Raw genomic sequence first — 23,005 nt, 5'->3', positions numbered from 1 at the left:
AATGTATAATATGTAATTTATTTAAATTTAAACTTAATTGATCTCCATTATCTGTTCTTAAATCGGTCATAATATTTACAATATTGAATGCATTGATTAGCGTCCTGCTTTGAATTGGGTACAATACTGTCGTTTCATACATTTTCAATTCGAAATCGTCATATTGAATTTCAATTGATAATATGCATGGTGTAATTAATTTTACATAATATTTGAGAATAAGTTCAAAAATATATTTTTATACATAATATTATATTTATATTAAATATTATATATATATATGTACGTTACTGTTGGCCATATGCAATGTTACCATATGCACTATATATATATATATATATATATATATATATATATATATATATATATATATATATATATATATATATATATATATATATATATATATTTTATTACGTTATATTATATTTTCATTATTAGAATATGTAGTGACATTCCAAGAAATTTTTCCACCATATTGAAGTAGAAATAATTAGAAATTATAGTTAAAAAAAACCGCTCTCTTCAAAAGTTTCATTTTTTTTATAAAAATGATTAAAAAGCATTGTGATATTTGATTGAATTGTATACTATTTTTTTATACACATACATTAAACTTTTGCCTTTTAAAGTTGTTGAGACTGATTTTAATAAGTAAATGGGGAAAAAATCAAATTGCTTTCCTTTTTTTTTTATATTACATACATAAATATGTTTTTTTTATATTATAATATATTTTTTAAGTACATTTAATAACAGTATTTATATTATCACAAAGTGACTCGATAAACTTTTAAATTTATTCATTTGTTACATTGATCAAAATTTTAGTCATAATTTAATATTCCTTTTGTATATTATGTATTTTTAATAACTATACAACATTTTATTTTTAATTAATCCACCGTCTTATTAGTATTATTAAGTATACATATATGTAGTTTTGCATAATGGCCCTAACCTTCATAGGTAGGTAATTAAGAAACAAAATTTTGTCCATATACATATATATATACGATCAATTGAGCCGTTATAATTGAAGTTCACTTTTCTTCACTTCATATCTTGCCAAACATAAAATATAATGTTTTGCGTTTAACAATATTTAAAAATACTGGTGGCATGTAATATATTTATTTTTATTTCCCGAGATTCTAGACGTATCGAATTTCAAATAAGTAATAACAATTTGTGAATTAAGTCAAATATAAATAGTGTTTTTGAAATATTGAAATAAACTGAAAATTGGACTTCCGACACTATTAAATATAACGGCTCAATGAATGAAATCAAAAATCCTAAATATTTTCAGTTATTATAATGGAATATGTATGTAATCCTTTATGAAATAAAAGTCGTTTTAAAGTGTAAAAAAAGTTTATTTTTAAAAATATTTTCTAATAATCCCATTTAAAGTATAACATTCTAACAAAAAGTTCAAACACTTAAAAATATTTCCTTGCGTGTATTGAGTTTGTAAAAGTTTAAGTAAAAAAATAGTATTTATTTGGAATGTCTTCAATCCCTAATTTTAATAAGATATGAGCTAGTTTTTCTTACTAATTATTAAATCATAAAACGTCAAAACAAATAAAAAATCACTATCATAATATAATAATATAATTCATCAACTTTCCCCTTCGATGAGTTCACTCCTCACATTAACTGTCTCGTCTGAATATTTTTCCATAGGTTCGGATCCAAGCGATATATGCACGCATCTATAAATAAAACGACACATGTAGTAAATGTTACAATAATTAAGATCAGTGTAATTTAGTATGCCTCGTAAGTTTTTACTTACGATATGAGTAACAGGACAGTGAATTGCGAGGCGATGGTCAAAAAGAATATAGCATTTGGATACTCCGTGTCTAAAGTCGCATTATATAATTGAGAGTAGAGGATTGATGAGAATAAAGCAACTGCATTGTCGCAAACAGACAGCAGAGCGAACACTTTTCCTGTAAAATTTAAATGGTTTATTCAAGACATTTAAGTCGGCCGAAAAGAGTCAGCGGTGACATAGCTGTTTGTCAGTATAGTTACGGACTACTTAAGTTTTAAATTTAAATGAAAACCTTGATACATTATTAACCGTTTGCCTGCGGCCGTCTTCTATGGAAGCTTTGGGCGACAAGTCTGTAGCGCGGCTATCTTCCATAGAATTTTTGAACTTTGCACGGGATTTTGAGGCTTATATGCGCCTATTTCAACTGTTTTAAGGTTTAAAATAGGTTGAATATATTACTGAGAGTTGAATGCCATCTATTCAATTTGCTTAAAATGAATATACACCAGTCAAAAATTAGTTTTTTGTGGAACCATACTGAAACCTCGTTTATGTGACGTCACATCTTCATACAATTATGAAGAATGATTGTTTGACAATTAAGCCAAAACTACGAGATATATTATGTATTTTATTGTTTAAAATAATACTTTATGTGTTAATTAACATATCTGGTTACTTGAGTAAATATTAAAATCTGTATTTAGGGTCAAAAACTCGATTGCAAATTCGCGAAAAAGGTGCCGCGTACAGGGCTTGTTCGCTATATTTATTGCCGCGGGCAAAGGGTTAAGAATTGCTACCAGTTAGTAAACAAAGACACAAATGTTTTCTAGAGCGTTTATTCTAGATTTGTTTTAAAAGATTTTTATTCAGAAGAACTGAAATTGTCTGAATTGGAAAGAAAAAAAGTAGATCAAGAAATTTTCAAGCCAACTTGCATTGTTTTTTGGATCTCAATATCCAATCTTGTGTTAAAAAATATCACTTTACATACTGGATCAGATATTGACTGTCTATATAAAAGCTTTTGAATGAATTGTGTGGAATTGCACTCTCCCACTTCTTCATTTCGCAACTTATTTCATACTCCGATGATCGAGTAAGGTAATCGGTATAATCTGCTACTATTTGTTCGATTCAACATGAATAATTAATATTCTATTGCAATAATAGTAGCTTGGGCGACATTGGGTCCACGCTTATGCGTGTTTAAAATCATCTTGGGATCATTTTGTGTATTATGGTAAAGATAAGTTTAAAAAATGTACAAATTTGATTTTGGAAAAAAGCATATTCAAAACTATTCGTATACAAACATGGACTGTGAAGCAGAAGATGAGATATAAAGTTGATGTGATGGTGAAGCCTAGGAAGCGCAGACGTCGGGGGCGGAGCCCTAAGGAACGCCGAGGGCGAAGCCCTAGGGCGCGCAGTTTTACACGTTGGCAAGAAATGTCGATCTTACTAAAATCGTTCAAGTTGAGGTCGGAGTCGTAGTTAAATCATAAAATAAAGCCAGAGTCGGTAAATTTTGATCCGACTCCACAGTCCTGATTAAAAGGATCCTCCAATACTTTTGGCACCTCATGAGAAGAAGCTTGTAGACCATGTTATAATAGCATAGATTTAAAATGTAAAATGTAAACGTTACCTCTGACCGACTGGTTAACGACTAGCGTTTCCCCCATCTTGTTATTTTGTTGATTTGTATATTGAAAATAATATTAAATATATTTATGATATCATATCTGACCTCTTTCTTCCAATGGAACTGTTTTGGAAGTCATCGAACGGATTACAGGAGCTACACAAGGTCCCAACGAGGCGACCACTGCACCGATGTAGAAAAACCAAGATTGTTTTGCAAATGCGAAAAAAAACCGTCCTCCAGCGTGAGACACAGAACCAATCATCACTATTATCTAAATAAATGCAACAAATTTTCATTAATAATTTAAATAGACTACGGTATTAATATACATACTAGTTGTGGAAACAATTACATGGTTATTTAAAATGAACACTAATTGAAAAGTACTAGCTAAACCTTAAAATGTTATCGGACTAACAATGCGCACGATTTTTCCTCAACATCACTGAATTTTGTGGAATTTCTGCATGGGAAAAAAGATATTATAGAGTTATTTGGTTCCAATTGGATGGAACACAACTAGAATACGGGTGAAAACACACTGATTGGTACATGGTACGTGTTTTTTTATAGATACTTTTCAACGTGTGACTGTCACCACACCGAATGTTAAAAAGTCGAAAATGTTCCGTTTACCACGCATACATATGAAAAACGGTTAGTATATATATATATATATATATATATATATATATATATATATATATATATATATATATATATATATATATATATATATATATATAACATGTCATATCTCGTTTCGGAGACGTTGATACTTTGCTAGGTCTTCTAGCTCGCTTGATTTATCAGCATGCGCATAATGGTACATAGTTTGGTTTTATTTAGTAAGTTTAATACATATTTACTTTTCAATTGAGTTTTTAATTGTATCATGCCAATTGTTTCCATCCAACCCTGTATGCTAAATTACCGTATCTCTCCAATTCAGTACTCTAGACATCAACGGCATCGCAATGAGCATCATTATAACGTAGGCTGTGCTTTGGAATGTTTTAAAGTTTGAATATATGTTTGCGTCCCAACCGAACACTTTAATGGTGTACAGAAACAGCATTGGCTTCTCATCTACAAGCAATTGATACATGAGGTTCGTTCCCAAGATATTTGCAATTGCTTATCAGTGATAATTTACCCCGTTGGAAAGTATACAGTGCCATGCTGATCATCATAATCAGCAAGTAGGCACGTCTGTGATGTGGTCGCTCTTTGGTTAAAGCTCGAAACGAGCTCACTGCATGATTCTTGTCAAAGAAATCGGCAAAAAAATTGTGTACACCAGCTTCAGACATAGATTGGTGCTTCTCTGTTGTCTTCCATTTTAGATTGATCGCCGAATAAATTATGGCGATAAACAAAAAACTGGCATTAATAGCAAACAAATCCGAATATGATTTATTAAACACTTGGTGGAATAGATAATTACCTAGAAATATAAAATAAAGATGTATTATATATATGGTTTTGTTTACTGGATTGCTTCAATTTAACAATATAGCATTTACTATGATGCGTAATATATTATAATAAAATATATATATACCGAGTGCAACTCCGGTTGGAAAGGTACTTAAATAGCATACATCTAAAATGGCTACTCTCATTGTTCTATTAATCGAAGTCGTTATATCTGATATGTATGAGAATGCTGCTGCAAATATAGCAACATCAGCTCCGGTCAAGGCGCTTGGAATTGTGGCAATGTATATGACGTATTCTAAAGGCCATGTTTCTAAAATTTGGCATTAAAATACATAAAAAATATATAACATAGTATTGCGTAACGCAATTTAATAAAATATAATAATAAATATAAAATATAAACTATTCCAAGTTCCCATATGAGACGGAGAACAAGTCAACATTGAACATTTACATTATATATAGATAAATTTCCGCTTTTGCGAGTGTAAACATTATAGGTATAATATGCAGTAAAAAGCTATTGGTTGATGTTTTATAGACTCAAATGTAAGCAAGATGTATGTAGATGCTTATGTGTATAAAATCCTTAAATCCAGAGAGAATTATTGACTTAATAGTGGAATACAAATATGTAGACGGAAGAAAGTTATAAAAAATGATTGAAGTTACTTTGAATATATAATTCTGCTTCAGGGTCGCCTGTGAACATAGGCAAGTAAGGCAGTGAAAATTTTCAAAAATAATTGTAATTATTTTATTAATAAATAATTTGTCTTTCAAAAATTGAACCCCCCCCCCCCCTTCCCCTTTTTGTGATTTAAGTGAGTTCATCCAATTATTTTCAGTAAAACATTTGATATGAAAAAAGTAATTCATAATACCGGTTTTTCATTGCAATCGACCCTTTTTCATTTCAAATTTACCCCTTTTCAATGTCAATTTGGATTGAAAAACCTGTATCTAACTTTTATATTATAAATATGATTATTTTTTCGTTTGTTTATTAGTGTTATTAGGGGTGGCATTTCGGATTTCGCTTAAGAAGGCTGGACACCAGCGCCTTGTCCATACAAACGTATTGCACTTCTCCCTTCCTCAGTTATGGCACTAGAGAAATTGTTTTTTAATATGCTATGGATATCCACCATTGGGATGCATTTATCGTTTTATTTTTTTGATTGGTTATTTTTTATAGGAGCTAGGAGCCGCCAAACATCTATAAAATCGCCTCTTTTTTACACCCACGAAAAGAGTCCAGTGTGCTTATTTAACGGTCGATTTTAAAAAAATACGCCCATAGTTGCACAGAAAATATCTTTCTCATACTGATGATGAAATTTTTTTAAAAATTGGTTCAGTTTCGTAGGAGAAAATAGGAGAATACGAAACCTCGATTTTGTCGATTTAAAATACGTTTTATCTGGTCGAAGCGCAACTGTCCCATTTACTCAATATATTTATTGATATATATATTGTCACATTCACTCAATATATATATCAAAGAAAGGAACGGCAACAAAATTAAGGTTTTGGGTGTACAGCCCTCTTAAGGGCAGTCTAGGGACGTCACTATTCTGCATAGACAATTGTTTAAAATCTCCCTAGATATAAGTATATAACACTGTCGGATAAAGGCCACACATTCATTAATCTCCAACACACATTCATTAATTTCCATTCCGAGCAATTGAACTAAACAAATCATAAATTGTAACAAATCAACTACATATATTATTTTTAACTGTTTAGAAACTATCAATTTGATCAGTAAGTTTCAGGTTACATCCAACAGCAAGCTTCTGAAAACAATAAAACTACAAAAATTTGCGCATTCATATGACACATCGCAAACGCGCCGCTCAAAACAATATATTCAACTGATATCATTATAAACGTTCCCAACCAAGCAATCAATTCAGTACATTATAGATATGCATGTACGAGATGATACAAATAAAATAATTGTTTACTTTGGGAAGCAATGATGATTATGAACACCGAGTACCAAAGTTTTCCCACGAGTCCAGCAATCAAAATCCCCTTTCTTCCTCTTTTATCGCTCCATGCGCCAAGAAACAACGCTAATATTATTGGCACAACATGACCCGCTATGTTATTCCACTGAATAAACGTAGAAATTGTTTTCTGAAATGAAAATTTGGTATTTGAGTTGCATTAGAGCAGAATGTTTTGGATTTGCTTGTTTATTGGCATGAACTAACTTGAACTTGATTGTTGATGGCGGCGTTTGTAGAATTAGACAAGTTATCACAAATTTCAGATCCATGTCCATGATTCACTGTGCACGCTTTGTTGATGAAGAAAGCTTGCTCTACAACAGACGTGATCGTAAAAGCCATCATGTACAGAAACATGATGGGCTCCACACTTATCAGCGACAGCCATTTCAGAAATGCACCGCACTTCATTCTTACACTAGGGAAATTAATCAAAATATAGTATTTAAAGTGTATTGTGAGTACAAGAATAGTTTGCTGTCAAAGATTATAAGTACCTACCTTTAAAAAAACAATGTTTACTTAACAAATTCAAAACACATTGTCCCATAGGCTGCGTTCATCGCGGACAGGTGACGGGCTCTGTGAATGAGTATTAAATTATTGAGCATAAATTTTAAAGAGTACAAAACTTAATTAAAACAGTTGTTAAATAGAAATTATGTGCACAATACATCTTATATCTATTTTAATAGCTACTGATCTGCTGATCATTTTCTATTTTACAATTTAATTTAATTTGGTTAGTAATCATAGTATTATATTATTATAATGTTAATTTACAGCATAATAGGAAAAAGAGCTCAAAACCGATTTACAATCCTTATTAGTAGCTATTATAATAGACCTACATAATATGTATTTGAAATCAAAATCAAAATCAAATACAAAATTAACACAACAATCATGCAGATGGAAATTTAGGCATATCTATGACGGCACGAAAATAGTGTGCCGGCTCTTTGATTTGATTTTTTTTAGCCGCTAAAACGATACATTACCGGGGTAGCCTGTATCAGAAACGAATGTATGTAACACAGTACATCCCATTAGATCAGTGCTTCCCAAATTGGGGGGTCGCGACCCGCTGGGGGGCCGTAGGATTTCTCGCGGGGGCCGCGAAAATATTCAATAGAAAGTACAAATATTAATTTATGAATATTTTTCCACATTACATATTTAGGGAATGTATATATTATATTTAAGGAAATATTTCCCAAACTTGAATGAGGATGAAAGGAACAATTGGATAAGAACACCATTTGCCAAGTCCTTAAAATATGATCATATTACGTGGACAGCCCAAGAAGAGTTGATCGATATCAGATCGGATAATTTGCTTGAAGTGGAATTTAATGAAAAAAGTATTTCAGAATTTTGGTTAAGGCGACAGCAAGAATATCCTGCTATTGGAAAAGAAGCCCTGGTAACTCTTATTCCTTTCGCGACTACGTACGTATGCGAAACAGCATTTTCGTCATTACTTATATTAAAAAATAAGCAAAGGTCATGCCTTTCCACGGAGACTTTGGAAGATGCTTTGCGAGTTAGCATTTCTGACATTGAACCCGATATCGATTTGTTATGTAAAAACATGCGACCTCATCTATCGCATTAAATTGTTTCATGTGTGTATAGATTTTATATTAGAAAAATGATTTTAAGCAAGTTCCTATAAATTTTTACTGAATATAAATATGTGTATTATAATTGTAATAATTACTGACAAATAAACCTTTTAAAGAGAACATTTTTTTTTTAGGGGCCGGGAATTAATTATTTCAAATTTAGGGGGTCGTGACATGAAAGTAATTGGGAAGCACTGCATTAGAGCCAAGAAAGCTCTTCTAACACAATAAGTATTATAATAATAAGTAATTTTTAGGCTATCTATATTTTTCATGTATTGTGATTAGGATGTTTCCATTAAAAACATTTCACATGGTATAATTTATTATTGATTTGTGATATTATTTCAAACTATTCTACACATTTTTAATATGCATATATTATATTAGATTGATGTTCACTTTGCAGAGTAGTTTATATTGATTGATCTTACTTAGTACTCCAATAAATAATAGATGTTACTTAGTTCTCCAATAAATAATAGTCTAATCTTTCATTCATCTCGAAATTCCTTTTGATCGTGTAACAAAATGTCGTGTTTGTGTCTGAATTGTAATGATGTATTCCATATATGTACATATGTATAGCATAAACATAATGCTTTATCTGTTAACCAGATGTGATATTTTAGTCATAGTTTTTTTTTATATTTAATAGCATAAAAACTGCATCAAGTGAAACATCAATTTAAGATTTAGAAAACCGAACTGGATGTAGTTTTTGTATATACATATAATATGTATGTAGTTTAGATGAAATTTGATACGATTATGTATCAACGAGCCTCTGATTAATTAAACTGTTCGACACGAAAAATGTTTCAGAGACGAGATATGACTTTTCTTATAGATCTATGCCCAGTGAACACGAATCTGGTAATAAAAAGTGTTGATTGGCTCGAGATTCGGAGATATGTGTTTTTTAAATCGCGCGATTTTTCTATATCTTGGTGTTGTTCGGTCGATTTCTCAAAATCTGTTGATTTTCTGTTCAAAATGAATATTGGAATCTACAGTCGGGTATTTTATCTTTCATTTGTAGTACTTTTCAGCTTTCAAATCTCTCTAAGTAGTCGTCCAGTTAAAATCAAAAGTCAAAATTACGTATTTTCACTTGGGATTTTTTCTCACTGTTAATACTATATTATATTGAGTATTTTCTATTGAAACATGTTTATTAGAATAGTGTTCTGACCACACTATTTTTTGTTTTCGTTTAAAAGGGTTAACTGGAAGTGTGCTGAACTATAAATCGGTAAAATTGCGAGCAAAAAGCTCGTACTAGTGTTTACTCGTATTTACACGAATCTGAATTGAATTAATAGGGATAATATATTAAATTATCTTTATAAGAGAATTAAATAAAATTCCAGTTAGAAAAATCATATTTCGACTATTCTTGTGGATTAATAACAAAGATTTGAACTGGACGACTACTTAGAGATATTTAAAAGCTGAAAAGTACTACAAATGAAAGATAAAATACCCGACTGTAGATTCCAATATTCATTTTGAACAGAAAATTACCAGATTTTGAGAAATCGACCGAACAACACCAAGATATAGAAAAATCGCGTGATTTAAAAAACACATATATCTCCGAATCTCGAGCCAATCAACACTTTTTATTACCAGATTCGTGTTCACTGGGCATAGATCTAAAATAAAAGTCATATCCCGTCTCTGTAACATTTTAAAAGTCGTCATTTGTCGAACAGTGTTATTAGTGTACTTTTTATTTATATTACATATTTTTATCTTACATTATATATATTTTTTTTAGTATTGTAGGAAATGACACGTGTTTTCGCGCACATACATATATACTTGTATTCTACGTGTCTGTATGATCTCTTATCATTATATAATATGTACATATTTTGGAAGGGATCTGAGTAAACAATCGTAAAAGCAAAATTCAAACGTTTTTAACATATTTAATTTCAAGAGACACATAATTTGTATAGGTGTACATGCACATAGAAAGAATTGATCCTTTAAATAATCTGGAAAATGTTTATTATAAATAAATTTTGGATATAAACACAGATTACTTTAAACTGTCGACTAAAAGTCTTTAGTTAAAAATAATACATATGAACATTAATAAGAGTTGTAAATATGTTTTTGACATTTTTTTCCATTACGCTGTAAACACTATTATTAAAATTAGATATGTAATAAATAGTAACATGAAAAATAATGTGTTAAATATGATAGATAATGATCATTGGCCCCAATGATCATTATTAGTAGGAGCTATCATCATTATTAGTAGCTATTATTTTTTTTTTTGATTTTTAAATGCTTTTTATTATTACAAAATTATGTTCACAATACATCGTATATCTATTTTAATAGCTACTGATCTGCTGATCATTTTCTATTTTAAAATTTAATTTAATTTGGTTAGTAATCATAGTATTATATTATTCTAATGTTAATGTACAGCATTAAATGAAAAAGAGGTCAAAAGCCTATTTACAATCCTTATTAGTAGCTATTATAATAGACCTACATAATATGTATTTGAAATCAAAATCAAAATCAAATTATTAATCTCTTAAACGTACCCTTCCACATTCAGTTTCGACTGGTTTAATTATTAATTTATATTATGTATTAAGATACATTCTTAGATATCTTTTGAGAATGCATGTACATACTTCGGCTATCACTGATTGCACAAAATACATAGAATTCATTATTTGTACAGATGTTGATCGACACTCTGTTTTGTGTATTTGGTTATGTAAAGCTAATAGGTTAGGGATGCAAAAGACGTGTATTATTAATAATAATAATAAAAAAATTAAGTCCTGACCGTGTTTATAAATATCGTCGACAATAAAATCATATTATGGAACCCTAGAGCATCCTTATCGGCAGGTTTTCTTAGTTTTTTATAAAATGAAATGAGAATTGAGTACGAGCTCTGACAAAACGGAGATCAATAGCGAACCACTCCAACTCCGAGATACTACTACAAGCGATAGCCAAATTTTCCCCTACTCCACCATTCACTAACGTTATCCAGTGGCGTACCTACATAAATTCGGTGACAGCCTTACACCCCATGGCGCCCTCGGGCATTTTTTTCTGAGCGCCCCTAGAAAAAAATGGATTACCATTAGCTAGGGTTGCCATAATTGTCAAGCATTGATACGGGACATTTAAGTGCTACATAAATAAAACATGGAAAAGTAGGTAGGTTATAGTTTATTGTAAAAAATTAACTTTACGATGATTTAACTTTTTTAATTAAATCGTTTTCCTCTTTTACATGATGATAAAATTGGGTGCAAGTCATTTAAAAATTATACTGGCAAACCAAAATTACTCAACTGTCTCAACTGCCAGCTTATTTCTTTCATCCGACCATTGTGTTGACATCAGGGAAAATATTCTCTCCACATTGGCATTGTGGGCTGGAATGGCAAATATGTATATACTCACGTAGTTTTATTAAACATGACTTATGTTCAATATGCTTGGTATCTCTAAAAAACTTCAGCCATTTCTCTTCCATACTCAATTTCAGCGTTGTCTCCCAGTTTTCGTTGGTATTATTTTTATTTAAATAATCTTTTAAATATACGAACTGGTTGAAAAGAAGCTCATTGTTTCCAACATCGATGTTCCTTACTTGCAAATATTCAACGGTTCGTTCTATTTCCCCCCATTCAGGAACTTGCTTGAGAGTCATCCAATCGAAAGCATTACATTTTTTTAATGATTGGGACCACTTATCAATGTATTCCACAGCAGTGTTAAAGAAATCGACAGTCTGTTTTTGAAGAAAAGTTTAGGGAGAAAACGGGACAAATACGGGACAAATTGTAATACGGGACCGAGTAATGAAATACGGGACATGTCCCGTATATACGGTATGGCAACCCTACCATTAGGGTCTCTTTTCAACATATTCTCTTTTTTGACAAAATTCTTTTGTTCTCTCTCTTTTGTCAAACACTCTCAAAATGTTATATTTTCTTACAAGGCTCTTTTATATTTTTATTTAGCTGACTTTTAAACATTTTGTAATGATTGCCAATATTAATTTTTATTGATTATTTTAAGTTAATGAGTGTTGTATCCAGTGGCGGCTCGTCTATATGGGCTGTGGGGCTGCAGCCCTCCCAGTATAGAACATATGCATGCTATTTTTGTTTGCATTCGGTCACCGGTATGGTCAACAAGCTACTACAATCCGATTCATCTTTGCAGCCCCGCTACTGTGAATTCCCACGAGCCGCCACTGGTTGTATCCAGAGAAATGTTATAATTGGACTGCGGATAGACACCGTGCTTTTTCCAGGAATCGGGGCGGTTTAGCTCTATTTACAAAGCTAGAGTTCAAAAAAAAAAACGTTCGGATTTCGCTTAAGAGGGCTGGACACCAGCGCCTTGTCCATACAAACGTATTACACTTCTCCCTTCCTCAATTATGGAACTAGAGAAATTATTTTTTAATATGCTATCGATATCCACCATCTATCGTTTTATTTTTTTGATTAGTTATTTTTTATAGGAGCTAGGAGCCGCCAAACATCTATAAAATCGCCTCCTTTTTACACCCACGAAATAAGTCCAACGTGCTTATTTAACGGTCGATTTTTAAAAAAATACGCGCATAGTTGCGCAGAAAATATCTTTCTCATACTGATGATGATTTTTTTTTTTAAATTGGTCCAGTTTGGAGGAGAAAATAGGATAATACGAAACCTCGATTTTGTCGATTTGAAATAAGTTTTATCTGGTCGAAGCGCAACTGTCGCATTCACTCAATATATATTGATATATATTGTCGCATTCACTCAGTTTATACATTTACTCAATATATATATCGAAGAAAGGAACGGCAACAAAATTAAGGTTTTGGGTGTACAGCCCTCTTAATTTATCAAATAAAAAATAAATAAAAGAAATGTGTCGGTCCTGTGTTTGATCCGCTTGCGGTCGAATTTTTTTCAAATACCTCAAGCATATTTAAACAATTAAATATAAATATGTTTGAGAGGTATTTGAAAATAATTCGACCGCGAGTATAATATAATGTATGAATATAATAACAAAAGTTTTTCTTTTAATAGAAGTTTTTTTAACTTCTATTAAAATATGAAAAAAAAAATGGTAAAAACTACCTACCCACCTACATATGTATAATATTGTTACGTACGCCGCGGATTGAGCGAATTGCACTTAGACCAACGGATATCTGTTATCGGATTAACTAAATGCATGCACTTACTTCCAAAGATTATATCTGGACTCTAAGTGCATTTAGGCTAAACAATGACCGTTATTAGTTATTTCTCAGAATCAGTACGGGAAGACCCAATGTCTTGGAAATACATATCCGAATACGTGACTATACAACAGGTAAACAGATTAGGCGTCCTGAGAGATCTACCCTTTATAAGGCGGTACGTAGGCGATATAATTAATTCTGGACTTAGCAGTGACACTGCGTGTATCTCCTTAATCATCAATAAATGCTGTGAAATGACTGTTGGCCTTTTACTTGGATCCTCCACCCACCCTCACGCAACACTAATACACCAATAGAAAAAATAATTAATTAAATACATTTTCAATAGATAGCGCTAAACGCTCGGACTTATTGCAAGAGACACGTATTTTGGGCACTTTGCTATTAATGCTTAATTGATGCTAAAATTCGGAATAGATGCTAATAGTAAAATATGCATAAACAAAAGTGAAATTTGCATAAAATTTATAAAATTAATAGACAATTTAGAAAGGGTCTTCCTATCCCTTTGCCCATTTATTATGTGAAGAAATTGAGGGGATAAAACAGAGCTTGCAGTTTAACATAGACGGTGTTTGTCCTGTCGAAACCAAGCAACTGCTTTTGTCTACTACTGTAAACAAAAGAAAACAGTTGGAGCTGTGTATCCAAAAGGCTGCTCTAAAAGGCATCTTAAAACTAGACCAATTGAGACAAATCTATTCGTCCGAACATTGAGAAAGCTATTCAATCTATCTGTGGCAGGTTCAAAATCTAATATTAATGTTAAAGAAACAGTTTTGTTTTTTAGAAACCTGCCATTGTTTAATGTATTAACAGAGGCTCAATGTTTGGAAGGATATCAGCACTTTCTTAGAAAATTAAGAAAATATAAAAAGTGAATCCACGCCGGATATATTGCTATTATTGATGGCAATAAAAATTAAATATGAAGAGTTTGGCTGTGCCGCTCTAAAATCTATTTGGTGTCCCGTAAATAGTGTGGATGCTTTCAGCATTTTTTTTTTCAGCAGTAAAATTTTAGTAAATACAATATAATTATTACCGATCGTCGCACGAATCTCAAAAAAGAATCTGTTGAAATATGCTCCATGTTAAGCTTTAATCAATTTTAATTGGTATTATATTTTTATACTCATATTTTTTGTCTTTGTATTTTTATATTCATGTTTTTTTCATTGTAATTTTAATTTCAAAACATTTTTGAATTTTTCTATTATTTTTTAATTGTTGTGTTGTCTTTAAATTGTATATATGCATATAAATTTTATTAAAATTCATCGAAATTTTTTATTATTTAAAATTAAACTCTTCATAAAAATTGATGCTAAATTGAACATTTTTAATGCCCTAAAATGCTAAAATGCAAAATGAAAATGCTAAAATTGACAAAAATAGATGCCCAAAATACGGGTCTCTACTTATTGCCTTAGGAAACATTGGTAGCAAACAGTATATGTATATAGAAGTTGTTTTCTTTTGTTATATTCGTACATTTTATTGTCAGTGTTTTAGCTATGACGTACATATGTATGTTGAACCGAAACGACTATTATTATACGGTGAGTGTTATCGCAGCTACACAGAAAAGCGATATTATATATATGATATAATTTACGTTACAATAATTTGTGGCTGCGACAAGGAAATGTGAAACAAATTTTTTTGAGAAGCATAATAGATTTATAATACAAAAGGGAATGCGTCTTCATCCATTAAATAGCATTGGCCGAATAAAAATGTCAGCTTAGAAAGTAGAGGCGCCTTTGGTCTAAAATTTTTAAGGGTCTTTGGCGCTCTAATTTTTAATTTTAATGCGCCTTCTTACTATTGGCGCCTTATTTTACTCGGTGTCCTTGGGAACGGCAACCCCCGACGCAACCCCCTCATAAAACCGGTACTGCCGACATTGAACTAAAGGGACTAAGCTAGTTTAGTATTTTGAATTAATTTCAATAAGTATATATGTAAATCAGTTTTTGGCCAATATTTTACTAAAAAAAATGGTCAGTGTTATATTATTAAATGTCAATGTAAATAAAATATGAACAGTAAAAATCTGGCGTCCATTCGCCAGAACAAATAGCAATGCCTGTTGGATGGAGTTGTCGTATCACCTAATATTAAATAAATAAAAATATTAAACAACAAAATTTTTACATAATTCTGGTACGGACCATAGAGGGATATATAAAAAAGAACCACACCAAATTTTAAGTTAATTGGGTCATTAGAACTTGAGATATCATATCAAACTCGTTGGAAAAAGTAGTTTCGAGAAAAACGCGTTTAAAGTTTCGGGTAAAGTTACGCGCCGGTTGGATTCCACGTCACTAAAACAGCTATATCTCCGAAAATAATTTGAATTTTGAAAAATCCTCTTAAGGACATATTCTTAAAGGTTTAAACTTTGAAAATATGAAACAAAAATCGATTTTTTCAAATTTCTAGACTAGAATACCCCCTTAAGTCGTAATATTAAAAAAAAGGGTACATGGTAAACGGTACATACTCACGTACATCCTCACTTAATTTGCGCGAGCAGGATACAACAGGAACAAGAGGAACAGGCTTTTCCTCCCGTATTAATGTGCGCGCGCAGAATACGGGAGGAAAATCCTGTTCCTCTTGTTCCTGTTGTATCCTGCTCGCGCAAATTAAGTGAGTATGTACCGTTTACCATGCACCCTTTTTTTTTGATCTTTCGAGTTAAGATCTTTCGATTTTCGATCTTTGCCTTCCGATATTTGGTTTTTCGTGCATTTCTAATTCGATCCCGTGAGGTGCACCCATAAATACCATACCCAAAATAAAACTTACCATTTAACATTAATACTGACCATTTATTATTTATACTGAGCACTTACTAACCGACCGATGGATACTGGCCGTTTAATATAAAGACTGTCCATTTAATATAAAAACTGACCTTTTATATTTAAATACCGGTAAAAATAGACTAAAATACATACTTGCCAGTAAAATACAAGCCGTCTCAGCTATCTATTATATTCCGTTATGTATGATAAAAGACACTAATGTGAAATGATGACAAAACATGCAAAAGTACCGCGCCGTGTCCACTCCGCTACACCACTACTAGTCTCCTGTTTTAAAAGTCACGGCACGCCACTGCACCTATCTATTGCAGCGATTCTCAACCCAAAGTACGAACTTGGTGGCAAGGGTAAGCAAAAACAAATTATTTTTTCGTTAGATGTCAGGAGAGGTTAATGATTAACTGATTAAATATCGAGTACATTATACATAGTTGTGCTTCCATAAGTTTTTTTTTCACAAAAATTCACCAAGTACAGCTTATTGAGTCTACGTTGGCCGCACTCTCCTTGCTGTGTATTTATTTTACAATTACAACAAATTTGAAACAATAGCAACTTTTTACATGAAATACACATAATTTTATAATGTGGGGTGGGTAAAGTTTAGTAAAATAGGCTACCAAGGGATACACGAGTATCCTTTGGCTTGTAGAGTTGGCTTCTGGTTAAGGGCACCAAGCTCATCAATCAATTTTTGTTAGCTTGGGATTTTTAAAATCTAAAATATTGTAACGTATACATTAGGTTGGTGGCGCTCGTGGACTAATGGTTTACGAGCGCTAATCACCTAATCTCTCGTTCGTGCAAAAATGTCCTCGCCGAATGAGTAAGCCGTATGAAACGGCCAATAAGATCGCCTAACTCATCGACCAATAGTTGTGGAGCCCAAACGGGCATAAATATGGGGCGCTCTCGGCTTGGAAACCATTCCGACCTGGAGCGCCGACGAGAGCACACGAAGAAACACCTTCTACAACACTCCTGCGTCTTTCTCTCCGATTCTGGAAGCCCCCTCTTCATGTCCACGCAACAATATGCTGCTTTTTGGCATGCATATTGTTAATACGAAATACATTAGTACTAGTATTAATATAAATCGCTTAAACATGGCTAATCTAATAGTAAACATTGTATTAAATTTATTTGAATTGTTCTTTTTTTTATTTAATTTTTTTTGAATATTCATTTGTTTTTTTACCTTACCCAAACCTTACATACATACATACATTAAACCTTACATAGATATAGTCTCTTTCGAAATGATATATTAGCTATGAAGCAGATATAAAGCATTTTGCTTCAAATCAACAGCATCAAAAATCTCATCAATAAATAATTGTTTTTATTTGTGTATTTATTTTATTTCTTGTTTTTAAGATTTTATTAAAATTTTAAGTTACAGATTATTTAAAAAAATTTTGATATTATATTTTCATTTGTATTAGTGATAAGTTAATTTTTATAAAACTTTATAAATTTGTTTAAATCAAATAATTCCTCAGCACGACTGACGTTCGGTAAGTAAATATTCGGAAATTTCGGCATGAAAACGTAAAAAGGTTCGCCCCCACTGGGGTAGGGTGAATAAAAAAAACATTTATATTTTAACGTTTCAAAACAGGTCTATTTAACCCTTTTTTTTAACTGGTCCACAAAATAGCTTTTGAGCATCTCGGAAGCCGCAAAACATTCTTAAATATCCCCAAGTCGTTATGCAGACAATTCGGATATATATTACAAAGGTATATAATTTTCAATATTAAATCAAAAAAGGATAGTTTCAGGGGGAAAATAACCAAGCACTGGTTGTGATTTATGGCGCAATTCAAACTATACATAAGTGCAATTTTTATTAGCTCGTGGTATTATTATTAAATAATTGTTTAAGAATATTCAAATGTTCTATATTTTATCCTTAATACTTGAAACCCCGAAATATGACTATTCTTCTGACTGACATTTTATATTGACATGCCATCTTAAAAGCAATAAATTAATAAATGAATTGCCACTGCAATATTGTGCAAGATATGCAGTATCTGCATATAAAGCTGTGAATATATAAATTTTGCTCGAGCAGCATTTTTTACACAGAGTAGATTGTAATTTGACCGAATGTGCATACATACATATGGGTTACAAAACACAATTGCAATCTGAATTTTGCAATTTGATATCATTCTTCAAACAAAAGACATGTACATATATGTATATATGTAAAAATGAAATTTTGCAAATATACATTTGCGTCTCAATGCGATATGTACAATCAATACTTAAAAAATATGATTAAACTAGCGTTTTATAAAAGGATATCTCAACCTTGTTCAGATTTCTGTGGAATAGAGGATTCAGGAGTTCCATGAACATTAGATTGGAACGTTACAGAACTCTTTAATAAGATACATATTTCTATCTTGATGAATGATGACTAAAGGGCGATCATGTATACACTAGTATTGTACCCGATGAAATATCATCGCATAGGTGTTGGCATATTAAGTTATTAAATAAAAAAAAAAAAAAAAGAAATGTGTCGGTCCAGTGTTCGATCCGCACGCATTTTTTTTTCAAATACATTTTAAATATATTTAATTTAATATTTATATTTAATTATGGTAAAAACTACCTGCCTACCTACATATAAACAATATACAACACCAATAGAAAAAATAATTAATTAATTAAATACATATTCAATAGATGGCGGTATATGCTCAGAGACTTAGCGCCGTATATTAGCCTAGAAGAAACATTGGTAGTAAACAGTATATATATAAGTTTTTTCGTTTGTTATTACGTTCGTAGGTTTTGTTGGCATTGTTTTAGCTGTGACGTACATATGTACAATGTCGTATCGAAACGACTATTATAGTACAGCGAGCGTTATTGCACATACACATACAGACACACAGAATAGCGATATTATATAATATATATGCATATGATATACACTCTTCTTTCATATTTTACTTTATTTTATATACGGCCGCAGGGACCATTGAACAATAATAATATAGAACATAATAATAATAATGCATAGAACAATAAATAATACAAATGTAGAACAATAAACCAAAAAAAAACAATATTAATATAAGAAAAGAAAAACACATAAAGACAATATTAATATAATGATCAAGAAAGTACACAAAATAATGCTCGTTTAATATGAACTGCTTATATTCCTGATTTAAACATTGAAATACATTGTTACATAATTATTTTTATTTTCATAAATACACACAGATTACAATTAAAAATTATGGTACAAATATAATATATGTAATACACAAACATAAAATGACTTCAACATGATGTAAATTAAACATTTTATTAAAAATTATGGCCGTTATTTTAAAAGAAGTGGATCTAGACGAGCAGTTTGTACTAAGAGATTAATGTTGGCCCCCACACATAGCTAATCAGTTGTGCATCTAGATGGAAATGGAGGGGGGGGGGGGGGGGATGCTGTCAAAAAAAAAGAAAAGCCACTAAAAAGTCTCCAAAAAACCAAGATTTGTAATTAGAAAAGATAGTTTATTTTTATTTACTATTTAACGAATTTTATCGAAAAAAATTATCCATTCAACCTACATAGTTCCCCCTCCCCCCTCCTCAATTAAATCCTGGGGGTGCCACTGTGGCAGATTTATTCCAGCCAAAATCATAACATTCGGCTTCTTTTCTGACAATGATGTTTTATCGATATCCACTGCTATTTGAAATGCCAGTGGAGCGTCTTCAGTTGCTTCATACGCTCTACAAGTGAACTGTTAAGGACGTTAATCAACGAAGGAGTTTATTAATTACGATTTTGGGCAAACATACGTTCGAGTGTTGCCAGCCCCCAGGGTGGCCACACACTTCTCTCGAGTTATCATTAGTCACCGGAGCCTGAGGGGGCCGTGTATTGTTCAAAGGTTGTAAATGCATTGTTAAAGGTTTGCCGAACAATGGATAGCACTGTGACTATCCTACCTCTAGTTATCATAAGTAAAGGGCGGATAGAGAGCGTGCTTTTTCCAGGAATCACGGCGTTTTGGGTCTATTCACAAAGCTATAGTGCAAAAAAAAAGGTTCGGCGAACCTTTAACAAAGGTTCATCATAAAAATGAACAATGCACAACGAACAATAAACAAAGAACGGCACGCTTCCGGTCCTACCTCTAATCATAAGCAAATGAGAGCGTACTATGCATAGCTTAAGAGGGCTGGACCCCATGGCCTTGTCCATACAAACGTATTAGACTTCTCCCTTCCTCAATTATGGCACTAAAGCAATTATTTTTTAATATACTATGGATATCCACCATAGGCATGTTTCTGTTTTTTATTATTTTTTTGATTAATTGATTTTTGATTTTTTGATTAATCAAAAAAATAGAAACATGCATATGGTGGATATCCATAGTATATTAAAAAATAATTTCTCTAGTGCCATAATTGAGGAAGAGAGAAGTCTAATACGTTTGTATGGACAAGACTCTGGGATCCAGCCCTCTTAAGAGACGAAAACATTTACTACACAATCTAAAATGCAGATGTGCAGATGAAAAATGGTTGTTTTAAACAGTCGGAAGATCAGTCAAGAGGTATGGATGCGTGAGGGGCAAATGCTTGGCCACGTCAGCTAGGAGTCTGTGAAGAGCAGGATCTGCGGCCAGGGCAGCCACAGCTGGAAGAAGTGGCAGTAATTTAGCAAGACGACCAGGTCTTGAAGCACAATGCCTTTGAAGAGCAGCAGCAGCTCTTTCTTGAACTGCTTCAGCTCTAGAACTGCACCCGGAAGATGTCGTTCCGCAACCGCTCCTCGTCCATACCACTCCTGAAACTTTCATCAGTTCTTTAAACCAATAATAAAAAATGAAATTATTAATAAATGCTATTAGGAATGTGATTAAAGCAATCTAAGCGCTATTTTACCTAAGCTAACTTATAGTTCGAGGTATTACACGACATTATTATGTATGTAAGTTCGATTCAAGAATCTGAAAGTTGTATGATCAGGTCTGAATAGCTTTTATCGATACACAAAGCTAAATCTGTATGTTCATACATAATATAATATATTATGATACAATGAACATCCTGACTTATAATTATAAAAGCCACCAAATTATTTGGTTAGTTTATAATTCCTAAAGTGATCAGTAAAAAAATAAAAACTTTATCAGTAATTAATTATAAACTTGATCAGTAACTTATTCTAAATGATCAGCAGAATATAATAAAAGATCAGTAAATTATTCAATTTAATGGAATGCTCATAATAGCTTGCAATAACCGCAATTCATTGTCTAGACTGCTTCAGGTAGTTTCTATCATCAAATAAATTATATTGTCAATTCCATTATTAATGGTACCCAACCTTGGACCTTGTTTGAATTCCTATGTTCATCACCAATCATTAATACATTTACAAAATCATTAAAACATTTACATATACATATGTGGAATTCGATTGGTGAAAGGATACACTTTAGGTAGTTAAGGCAACTCATTTAGTGCTAAAACTATATTTATTTCACGATGCACCGAAACGAACTATCGTTTGGTCGTTGTGTTACGCAGCATACTAACTTACGCTTGACTCAACTTAATCATTTATACACGCAATCATCTGTGTTAATCCTACATATGTACATACATATGAACATACCTAGTCGAATCTCTACACGTGGGATATTGGCGCCCGAAATCAGGGGTCTACCTCACGAGACCGAAAGTGAAAAGCCTGTTCCTCTTGTTCCTGTTGTATCCTGCTTGCGCAAATTAAGTGAGTATGTACGACGGGGGGAGGACCCTTTTTTTATCTTTCGACTTAAGATCTTTCGATATTCGATCTTTGCCTTCCGATATTTGCGTTTTCGGGCGTTTCACTTTCGGTCCCGTGAGGGAGACCACGAAATCAGACATGGATGACATATTTTGGCCAAAAAGAAATTAATTCGTATTCTATGAATTATTTGACCAGAATATATTTAGAATGGTCCGTGTGTGCCAATTAACTTTACTCGACAATCTAATTGCTGTTACTGAATTACCTGGTTCGAATAGGAGCACTGCTTTCAGGCAGGCAAACTCTGTATGGTCCACATTCAGTTTGGAGAAACGCAGTAGCAGCTGCTCCAACTGCTTCAGAGACTCTTCGGATCCTTCCTCTTGTTAAGCATGTTTAAACGTTCAAAATGCATTATAATGAAATGGATTGACTGAAATTGCAAGTGCAAAATATCAAAGTTTGACAAATTGATCCAACTACGCAAATGTACAAATACAATCGCCGCACACATTGCAATAACAGTTAGTAAAAGTCATCTTAGTAGTAGCAATGCGCAATTGCATTTTAAAA

The 23,005-nt window shown here is 32.1% G+C and overlaps 1 protein-coding gene across 5 annotated transcripts; it reads right to left on the bottom strand.

The window, feature by feature from the left end:
- Positions 1-1,361: 1,361 nt before the first annotated feature.
- On the bottom strand, positions 1,362-16,908 carry LOC143922954 (lysosomal proton-coupled steroid conjugate and bile acid symporter SLC46A3). Of its 5 annotated transcripts, none has more exons than XM_077446387.1 (10): positions 16,783-16,908; positions 7,412-7,492; positions 7,115-7,328; positions 6,863-7,037; positions 5,011-5,199; positions 4,603-4,893; positions 4,381-4,535; positions 3,549-3,717; positions 1,805-1,964; positions 1,362-1,721 (listed from the first exon to the last, which is right to left on the bottom strand). In XM_077446387.1, exons 3-10 carry the CDS (start codon positions 7,319-7,321, stop codon positions 1,628-1,630), a joined length of 1,440 nt encoding a protein of 479 aa, XP_077302513.1. In that variant the 5' UTR covers positions 7,322-7,328; positions 7,412-7,492; positions 16,783-16,908; the 3' UTR covers positions 1,362-1,627. The 5 variants fall into 5 exon arrangements, with proteins under 5 accessions (XP_077302513.1, XP_077302515.1, XP_077302511.1 ...); XM_077446389.1 differs by lacking the exon at positions 16,783-16,908 and adding an exon at positions 11,588-11,647; XM_077446385.1 differs by lacking the exon at positions 16,783-16,908 and adding an exon at positions 11,363-11,536.
- Between the last annotated feature and the right edge of the window lie 6,097 nt (positions 16,909-23,005).

Source organism: Arctopsyche grandis, chromosome 2 (assembly GCF_051622035.1).
Source record: "Arctopsyche grandis isolate Sample6627 chromosome 2, ASM5162203v2, whole genome shotgun sequence".
Taxonomy (NCBI): Eukaryota; Metazoa; Arthropoda; class Insecta; order Trichoptera; family Hydropsychidae; genus Arctopsyche; species Arctopsyche grandis.
This window is presented reverse-complemented; position numbering and strand designations above follow the sequence as displayed.

Excerpts from the sequence above, each read along its gene's own strand:
- LOC143922954 (XM_077446387.1), bottom strand. The coding sequence starts at position 7,321 with ATGAAGTGCGGTGCATTTCTGAAATGGCTGTCGCTGATAAGTGTGGAG. Across the intron at positions 3,718-4,380 it reads TACTGAATTGGAGAGATACG|ATAATAGTGATGATTGGTTC; the intron begins GTAATTTAGCAT and ends GCATTTATTTAG. Across the intron at positions 1,722-1,804 it reads ACTGTCCTGTTACTCATATC|ATGCGTGCATATATCGCTTG; the intron begins GTAAGTAAAAAC and ends TTTTATTTATAG.